The 10341-nt window shown below is 45.2% G+C and overlaps 1 protein-coding gene across 1 annotated transcript in view; it reads left to right on the forward strand.

The window, feature by feature from the left end:
* The window catches only part of LOC103736514 (hypoxia-inducible lipid droplet-associated protein-like), an 8843-nt gene extending 1878 nt beyond the window's left edge, over positions 1-6965 (forward strand). Inside the window, exon 3 of the mRNA XM_008836037.1 lies at positions 6769-6965. Within this exon, the coding sequence (XP_008834259.1) occupies positions 6769-6965 (197 nt within the window). The remainder of the gene's footprint in view (positions 1-6768) is intronic.
* Positions 6966-10341: the final 3376 nt, after the last annotated feature.

Here is a 10341-nt window from a genome sequence, read left to right on the forward strand (position 1 = left end):
GCTGTTGACCTCTCGGGCAGCCATGCACAGCACCTCCTCACCACCAAAGACCCCCAGTGTCATATGGGGAAGTGAGTGCCGTAAACTGACAGCAGTAAATTACAACCTGCCTCGGGCAGTGAAGCTATGTGGGCAGGCAAGACACCGGCAGGAAGACTCGGATGAATACATGGGTGCATTTGCCAGAAGCCAAACTGGGATTTTTCAGAGCTCCTCCAAGCGCAGCTCAGTGATGGAGGAGGGGGAGCTGATTGTTCTGGAAAGCTGTTGTAGTCCCAGGGGGGGCTTAGAGTTTGAAAAATTAACTCCCCAGGCTGTAGAGAGAGCATGTTTATCAGGAGCTATGCTTGTACTTCCAAAATGCAAGCAGCCTTGATCATCTGTGTGTATCTACAAGAGACACGTTACAAAGTTGCACACGTGTAACTGTCCCTTTTTGCTCTGGGTATGTGTGCATCAGTGTACGCCTGTCAGTCTATCTACAGCTGTGCATCTACACATGTGTGTGCTAGTGTATGTCTGCAGGTAGATGCTGATTTTTGCAAAGAATCAAGAGGTGCCAGATATGAAATCTTTCGATTGCCTTTCTATCCCCTCCTTTGCCTTCCCTTCTCCCCTCCCCTCACTTCCCCTCTTCCCTTCCCTTTCCATCCCTTCTTTTCCTCTCCTTTCCCTTCTCTTGCCTCTTCTTCTCCTCCTCCTCCTCTTCCTCCCCTCCTCCTCCTTCCTCTCCTCCTCCCCCTCCTCCTCTGCCTCCTCCTCCCTCTCCTTCCTCCCCCCTCTCTCATGCATGCATTCTCACTCTCTGTCTCCTTTCCTTCTTCTCTTCCTCCTTCCCTCCTTTCTCTTCTTCCTGCCTTCCTTCAAGACCAGCACAATGTAGCCCAGACTGGCTCGAATACACCATCCTCCTGTCTCAGCCTCCCACATGTTAGGATTACAGGTGTGCAGCACCAGACCTGGCTTCCCAGTTCTCTTTAGGGATAACCAGGGGCACTGGTTTCTGTGCTAACCTTTCCACCAGCCCCTGTGCAATGCCTGTGTGCCTGTATTCCTGCCCCCTCTCATCCCTCAGCAGTGGAGATGCTCCTTAAGACCCCAAATGACAGTGTTCCTGTGTCTATCCCCCCCCCCAGGACCTAAGATCACTTCCCCAGCTAGTCAGGGGCATGCAAGGGGGCAGTCACTTTCTCAAGGCCCTGAATGTAACAGAGTGAATAGTTTTTCTCAGTACAAAACAGTTACTTAAAGAAACAGCTGGGATATCATCTCTACACGCTTCAGACTTTTTCAATTAATAAACTTTTTAAAGAACAATTTTAGATTCACAGCGAAATTATGAGGCAAGTACAAGGACTATCCTCATGCCCTCTATCCCCCACATGCACAAATTCCTCACTTCAACATCCCCCACAAATGGAGCATTTGTTCCAATCACTGAACCTTCATTAACAGATCATTATCACCCAAAGTGCATTGGGCTTTGTGCTGGATAGCTTTAGTGTCAACTTGACACACCTGGGTTGAGGGAGCCTCAGTTGGGGAATTGCCTCTATTGGACTGGCCTGTGGCCATGTCTGAGGGGCATCTTCTTGGTGAGTGATGTGGAAGGGCCCAGCCCACTGTGGGTGGTGCCACCCCTGGGCAGGTGGGCCTGTGTTGCATAAGAAAGCAGGCTGAGCAGGGGCCAGGGAAGCAAGCCAGTAAGCAGCGTTCCTCCATGGCCTGTGCTCCAGCTCCTGCCTCCAGGTTCCTGCCCTGAGTTCCTACCTTGGGCTCCCTGATGAACTGCGACCTGGGAGTTGTACGACAAATAAACCCTTTCCTCCCCAAGTTGGTATTGGTCAGAGTAAAAAAAAAAAGCAGGTTAAGCATGGGCCAGGGGAGCAATAAAGCAGCATCCTCCATGGCCTATGCTCTAGCTCCTGCTTCCAGGTTCCTGCCCTGAGTTCCTACCTTGGGCTCTTGGATGAACTGTGACCTGGGATATGTAAGCTAAATAAATCCTTTCCTCCCCAAGTTGGTAGTGGTCAGAGTGTTTTGTCACAGCAATGGAGAACAAACTAAGACAGTCTTCATCCCTGGCCTTGGGCATACTGTGTCTAGACAAGCATACAATGACCCATCCTCACCATGGTCCTCCATTTCTCATCATTTCCTGTCTCCTAACCTCTGGCATCCACTGGTCTTTCTCCAGTCTCTGTCCATGGTTTTGCCTTTCCCTGAGTGTCATATAGAGTTACATAGTACATGGCCTTTCCAGCTTGGTCTCCTTCCCTTAGCCATTTGCATGAGAGACTCCTCATGCCTTTGTATGTCTTGATATCACATTCCTTCACACCCGAATAATATTCCAGCGTCTGGATGCATCACAGTGTATTTATTCATTCACCTAATGAAAGGAGTCTTGACTGCATCCAAGATTTGGAAATTATTAATAAAACTGTTATAATCATATTTTTGTAGGGTTTTACATAGACATAAGCTTTCAGCTCCTTTCAGTAAACACTTAGGAACACAATTGCTTGATTGTAAGGTAAGATATATTTAGTTTTACAAGAAACTGCCAAAGTGTGTAGATTCTTTTTAAATTTAGCATCTGCCTAACTTTATTTTTCGCAACACTATTATTAATGTGCAGTAATACACAGTAGGCACTCAAAATCCTCATGGGATGACACTTTTGATTCTTCCAGAATTCCCCAACTCAAGAATGTGGCTCCTGGCATCTTCCCGAAGCCAGTCTCCACCGGGAATTAAACATTTCCTGTGTCTCTTCCACACCACAACCTAAATGTCCTTTCAGCTTTCACAAAACAAGTTGCTTTTCATTGATAATCATTTTTCACACACTTGAAAAGTACTTTTTTTATAATGGTAAAAGGCTCAGGGAGAGAAAGCAGCGCACTGAGTTGGAACGAGGATGCTGGTGGCAGGCCAGGCATCCTCAGTGCCAAACGATGTGTTCCTAGGCCCAGCTTCATGATGCATCTGTGTCTGTGCCTCAGTGAAAGTAAGACCTTCTGAATATCACAAGGAAACTCAAAATGTTTGATGACAGGTCCAAGAAATCTGTATGGTAACTTCTTTTAGAGGGTCCTAAGGAATAGATGTGTAAACTTAACTCAGTCCAGCCTGGGGGACATATCATTAGCTTGTCCTCCAAACTGCATGGCAGCATCACAGAGTAACAGGAATTCTGGGAACAATGTAAAAACCACTGATCCATTCATTAATAAAAAGACTATCCTGGTTCTGCTGCCTTCTCCAGAGACACAGGAAGTGGCTGTCTACTGGTGTCCCTGGGAATATGACAACACTCCCAAGTAGCATTAAAAATGATGGTTATATTTAATAAAAATTATTTCTGAAATACAACTGAACTGACATCAAAACAAGGGATTCCTGGGGGTTGGAGAGATGGCTCAGTGGTTAAGAACACTTCTTGCTTTTACAGAGAACCCATGTTTTGTTCCCAGCACCCATATCAGGCAATTCACAACTATCTATAATTCCAGCTCCCACAGATCGAGCACCTTCTTCTGGCCCCAAGACACCTGCATACAGGTGACACACATACACATACACATACCATAAATAAAATATAAAATATAAAAACAAAACCCCAAAGCAAACAAAAATGAACAAAAATAAAAACAATCAAGGAATTCCTTGGAGATCAAAAACTTTGAGAAAACATTAATCCAGAGAACAGAGCTGATGTTGGACATGATGACTGCCAAGAAGGACATGGCTATGTCTTCGTGGTCCAGGTTTTGGTGGGGCATGCAGTTACCAGGGACAGGCATAGCAGGAGATGGATGGGAGATCCTTCATACACGGTCAAAACAACCACAGGACAATTCCCTGGAGAACCAAGTCAGAGTAACAGTATCTGCCCCTTGGAGAGACCCCAGAGGAGGCTTGTGCTTCTCCTCATCAAGAGCCATAGTTGCCCTTGTTGGAGAACGTCTAAGTAGAGAGAAGGTATTAAGTGGTTTGCAAACTCACGGTGATCAGCAAAATTGAAATCACCTCAGATCCTACGAGCAGTGGCACTTGGGGTACTCATGGGATAACGAATGCCAACTGTGTCACCTGGAAACTTGCCAAAATATGGCCTCCTAAACATTGTCGGTCTCCTGAAGGGTTCAAAGCATGCTGCAGTTTGAAAAACAGATCTTGGCTAACGTATGATCTGAGATTCCCAACCATCTTCTAGTTGGAATACTTCTCCATGAGAATTACCTGGGGAGCCTTTAAACAATACCACTGCCTGCCCTTACCCCCAAAGATTCCATGGGCACTGACCTTTGTAAAGCTCCCTAAGTCTAACCTTTATTCAATGAACTACTGTTCCCTGAAACTTTTCCCATATTTGTCTATAATAACTGTCAATTAAGAAGTCTAAGATATTCTTTTTTGTGTGTTGGCTTTTTGAGACGGTCTCCCTGTAGCCCCAGCTGGCCTGAAACTCACTATGTAGACCAGGCTGGCCTTGAACCCACAGAGATCTGCCTGCCTCTGTCTGCTGAGTGCTAGAACTAAAGGCGTGTGCTGCCACACCCGGCTGACTAAGACATTCTTAGCTAAATATAATATTCTTGGAGCTGGAGAGATGGCTCAGTGGTTAAGAGCACCCACATGGGAGCTAACAACCGTCCATAACTCCAGTTCCAGGGGATCTGATGCCTTCTTCTGTCCTCCATGGCATTGCATGACATAGGTGCACTTACACACATGCAGACAATACACTTATACACATAAATAAAAATAATAAATTTTTTTTTTAAAAAAAGGAAAACTAAAAAAGAACGTGGACATTTGGGAGGTAACTGCTTTGCTGACTTACATGTGCCACTTAATAAGCCAAAGTTAAGTCTTTCTCTACCTTCCTTTCATCTCCCTTCTGAAAGAAGAATTATTTGTGAAATGGCCAAATGCCAACTCATTTGAATGCATAGTAGAGAAGTGAGCTTTGGGAGCAGTCAAGTTTGTTATAAATAAGTTTTGAGTAATGGAGGATTTGGGTAATGGTTAGCTGTACCAACATGAGATGACAGATTGGAAGGGAACTGAGATTTGATGGGTTAAGAAACTTCGGCCCAACAGTCTTCAACATGACTACATGAGGTGGGAAAAGTTGAGGCACTCGGGTCATACTAAAGTTCCCATAGACATGGAGGGCTGGAAGAAGAAAGTTGGTATCTGGGAGGCAGCAACTTCAGGGACAAGTAATTTGTAAATTAGTCAAGAGCCATGGTTTTCAAACTGCAGTGTGGGCTGGAACCCTGCAGGTAGTGCTCAGGAAGTTGTACTTTGACAAGTTTCCAGTGATTCTAGCGATTCTCGTCTGCATTCTGTGATAGCCCTGAGAAATACCGGCTTTGAGATTTGAGATAAAATTCTAGAACAAGAATTTTCAAGAACTAGCAGAATTGGGAGACAACAAATTGAGTGTTTTGGTTTCCTTTCCAGGTTCCGTGACAAACACCTTGATGAAAAGCAGCTGAGGAGGAAAGGGATCATTCTAACCCCCAACTCCAACCTACAGTACAGCACTGTGGGAAGTGAAGGAGGATGGAACTTGGAGTATCTGGTCCTATCACATCTATACTCAAGAGCAAAGAGAAATGAATTGATGCCTGCGTGTCTACTACTCAGTTCACTCTCTTCACTCTTATGCAATTCAGGTCCCAACCCCAGGAAATGGCACTGCCTACAGTGGGCTGGGTCTTCCCACATCCATTAATACAATCAAGACAACCCCCCAGACACGCCCACAGGCCAACCTGATCTAGAGAATCCCTCAGTGAGACTTTCTTCCCGGGTGATTTTAGGTTGTGTCAAACTCACAGTGAAAATGAACCACCACAGGGAGAGGGGAAGAAGGGTCCAGGAAAAGATTGGAAGTACCAGCTTATTAAACTGCAAATGGGCTCCTGAGTCATCTGGGAATTATGTTCACCTTCTGATGCTGGTTCAGTTGATCTGGGTCCAACTTGAGAGTCTGCAGTTCTATCAAGTTCCCAGGTGAAGCCAATGTAGTTCCAGTAGAATAAGTGACTGTGGAGTGCCAGGCTCCAACTGATCCATCTACAATGCAACTTCTACACCTAAGGCTCAGGGAACATCGAGGAAGAGCTGGAGGAAAGATTATAAGAGCCAGAGGATCAGAACGACAACAGGTAGGTAATGTATTCTAGACTTGATAAGGAAGCTGTACTCATGAGAGCCTAACAAGACCTGTAAAAGACAACACCAGTTGACATGCCAGTGTGAATGTGGGGAATTTCAAGGGTCCCACCTCCAGATGAAGAACTCCAAGCAATAAATGGATGCTGAGGAAGAAGGAATGACTCCCTGATCTAATCCCAAGTGGTCAGCCCTAAACACATATACCACGAGCATCACTAAATAGACTCAGTGCATTATATATAATATACTGTGCGTTTATAGATGCATGTGTGTATATGTAAGAATAATGACCAAGGAAGAGGAAAAGAAATTGTGAAGGATTTGAGGGTACTGGAATGGACTGGGGGTGGTACTGGGAAGGGAGGAAATTATACAAACATAATATTCATGTATCAAATTCTCAGATATGACCAGTGCCTGTGTGGTGTTGCCACGGACACATCCTCCTGACTCTTACACCACCTGTACCACCTGCTGCGACAGTGAGCAGATGTCTCCAGGCCCTTTAGCCTCAAGGTTCCAGAAGCAGACGGGGGCTCTACTGCTCTGCAAAGGTGCCGGGTATTACAGCCTTGAAGTATATGTTGAACCTCTCTCTTCTTGGTATGGTGGTAACCCTACTGTCCATCTTCATTAGACTGATGGAATCACTGGGGGGCTTATTGGAGGGCACATTGCCTGGGAGTCCCTGGACCACCATAGGTCAACTAGCCAACACAGAGCCTTCCAAGGGCCTTCCAGACCATCCATCTAGAGGAGTGCAATAAAACCTCCCTCCAGGTGCCAGCTTTACTTTGGCATACTGACCTCAGCATGTCCAACCAGCTATTCCATTTCTTAAGAGGCAGGACCAGTGTCTCCAAATAAGTATTACTAGGCCTGGAAGGGCCTGTTTGGATGCTCCTTGCCCTGGAAAAAGCCTGTTTCATGCACAGGTGTGAGTGGGATTTCTGGCTGTGGGATGGAACGTTCTCACTCTCCCAGGGTCCGCTGTATGCTTTGCTGTTCTCAGGAGTGTAGCTCGGACACCTCTTGCGCTGCAGCATCCGAGAGATGCTGGCATTTTCAACCATCCAAAAGGTTCCTTTGGACATGAGTATCTTCTGGTTGGTTTCCTTGGTGCTCAGTCTGTTCTATGAGCTCTCTGTTTGGATCACAGTTGAGGGCTGTAAGGAGGGAAAGATGGAATATCCAATATCTAATTCTCAGTTTTGCATTAAGTTCTTCCTCCAATAGAGGGTGCATGTGTTTGTATATAACGGACCAAAGAGGGCAGTGGGATGACCAGGCCTGCTCAGAGCGTGGGTGCTATGGCCACTGTGTGGCTTAAGTGAGTTTTTCTAATACAATAAAGGTAAATACATATTTCTAAAAAATAATAAATAACACTGGGCGTGGTGGCACACACCTTTAATCCCAGCACGAAGGCAGAGGCAAGAGAATCTCTGTGAGTTTGAGGCCAACCTGGTCTACATAGCAAGTGCCAGGTCAGCTGGGGCTATAGGGAGACCCTGTCTCAAAAAAAGAGCAAAATAATAATAATAATAATAATTCTCAAATACATATACGTACACACACACACACACACACAAGAATATATAATATGGTCTCAGAACCAGGACTGCCTGGGAAGCCTGTTTAATACCTATCCTGTCATCTCTATCCTGTCATGTCTACCTATCCTGCCATAGCAGACAACATGTGCTCAAAGTTGGTTCTCCACAATTTTCCCAAGTGTCCTGATCAATTATTATTCCCAAGCTTGGCAAAATCCTGCTGGTATGAAAAAGAATGCTTGGAATTCATCAAGCTTTTCACCTAAAATTTCAAAATAGAATAATGTTGAATCACCATGAAAATAAGTGGTTTTCATAATAGGGAAGCCCACAAAATGGCCACAGTAATTTGCATCTTCATGGTTTATAGGCAAGAAATCTTCAAGCTGATTTGAGGGAGAAGTAAAATAAACAGTTGGGATTCTCTTTCCACTCAGCAAGATACTTATGCACTTAAAAGGCTTATGCTGGAAACCACATTTTTGTCCCCACTGAGTTTTTGCACACTCTCTTGGAGCTATAGCTGGTGGACATTATTGAAATGCCATTGTGAGTATTTGTTTAAAGCTCACCACACATTTATGCAGACCAGATTTGGATCCCCATGGAAACCTTGGATGAAACGATTGAGAAAAATGATTGTTGAGAGCAAGGCTTAGGCAGCGGGAAGAAGGCTGGGGAAAACTGAAGCCCGAACATAGGCAGGCCGCAAGGTCGGGAAGCCATAGGTCTCCGCTTAGGGACTCCATATTGGACAGTCAGGGAACGTGAGTCTAGGAAGGTGATTTGAAGCAGGTGTTTAGTTAAGGCAGAGTTCAATAGCCATGGGGTCGAGGTATATGGATAGTGCAAGGTGACAGATCGCTGGGTTGGGACTGGAAAAGGTCAGTGTGGGGAGGATCAAGAGAGAGAAAAAAGTCAGGTAGGTCAGGAGGATCCTTGCACAGGGGCTGGCCAGGTAACAGCTGGGTCTGTTCCTGAGGACCACCAAGACCTAGAAGGCCAGCTTCCAGGTGTCCCTAGGAGACTGGACTCTGTGTTTGTCAATGAAACCAAGACTCCATTCCTTCCAGGACTCACAGAAGTCCAGAGCAGCATGGTCATAAGCCCGAGTTTCCTCCGGCTGTCACTCAAGCATCAATGTATTCTCATGGCATTTGGATGAAGACATTTCAGGGAAGTTGTCTGTCCCACTGGGATAGCCCCAGCAACAGACATCCTGGAGATCAGAAAAAAAGAGACTGAGGAATTCAGTCTGTAAGTCCACTCCTTTGCAGGTAGATCACAAACAAATAAGGTTGAACATTAGAATAATTCAAGGGAGCTTAAAAAAATAATTGCCGTCCTCAGCATCATGCTCAGAGATTGTGAGAAACTTTGGCTCTGGCACTTTTGAACAAGTTTCCAAGTGATTCTAAGGCCCAGCCTCAGCTACGTTCAGGAGCCTAGGAAGGTAAAGCAGCAATCATTTCCACCTGTCTCCATCCTTTTCTTTTCTTTTCCTTTTCATTTATTTATTTTTATTTTTATTTTTTTGTCGTTTTGAGACAGGGTCCCCCTGTAGCCCCAGCTGACCTGGAACTCACTATGGAAACCAGACTGAGCTCGATGTCACAGAGATCTGCCTCTGCCTCCTAAGTGTTGGGATTAAAGGTGTGTGCCACCACGCTCAGCTTCTCCTTTCTTATTTTATGGAAAGACCAACTCACAAATATCACCTGCTGACCATCTTTAGGGTTTTGCTCACATCATGTCTTTAAAAAATAACCCTTGCATTTTCTTTTCACATTCCTACCACTATACTTTTGAATATTGACATCTCAATCTTTTACTTCTCTAGTAATGACTAATCACTTATTACACAGAGTGTCTTTCTCCAAGGGAGAGGCACCAAATGACAGGAGATGATAGCAGTGAGAAGAGATGCTCACAGCCCACTCAGGAGTGTGAGTTATCTTCTGCCCACAGCTGTGGGGAGTGCTCTGTGCCTGTCCCACTCTCATCTGTGATGTCACACCCATACTGAAGGTGCATATCTCCTCTGGAGACTGCCAGGACCTGGGAAATGAGAACCACCTGGAACATCTTCTTGGGGACCTGAGACACAGACTTCTGACTTATCTTCACTCCTATAGCTGACAGAATAATGTCCAAAGATGTCCACATCCTAGTAGGAAGGCATGAATATGTTACCTTAGAAGGAAATGGGACTTTGTAGACACTGTTACATTAAAGAGCTTGAGATGGATTTTCAGGATAGTTTGAACAGGGTCAAATCAAATCACTAGGCACAAGGATCAAGTGAGAAAGAAGACGTAAGGATGGAGTGAAGGACTTTGAAAGAGGGGGAAGAAGTCACAAGTCCTGGAAGGCAGGTGCCTGTTAGAAACACATTCTCTCCTACACCCTACCAATTCCTTCATCTTAGGCAAGTGAAAACTGCTTCCAGGCCTTCTAACCTCCCAAACTGTGAGTTAATACCTCCGTGTTATTTTCAGACTCTAGTTTTCTGAGAATTTGTTGTGGCAGCAATCGGAGACTTAGACACTCTCCTCCCACACTCTGTTTTCTGCACACTCTGGTATTT

This window comes from Nannospalax galili, unplaced genomic scaffold (genome assembly GCF_000622305.1).
Source record: "Nannospalax galili isolate Female #2095 unplaced genomic scaffold, S.galili_v1.0 scaffold136, whole genome shotgun sequence".
Taxonomy (NCBI): Eukaryota; Metazoa; Chordata; class Mammalia; order Rodentia; family Spalacidae; genus Nannospalax; species Nannospalax galili.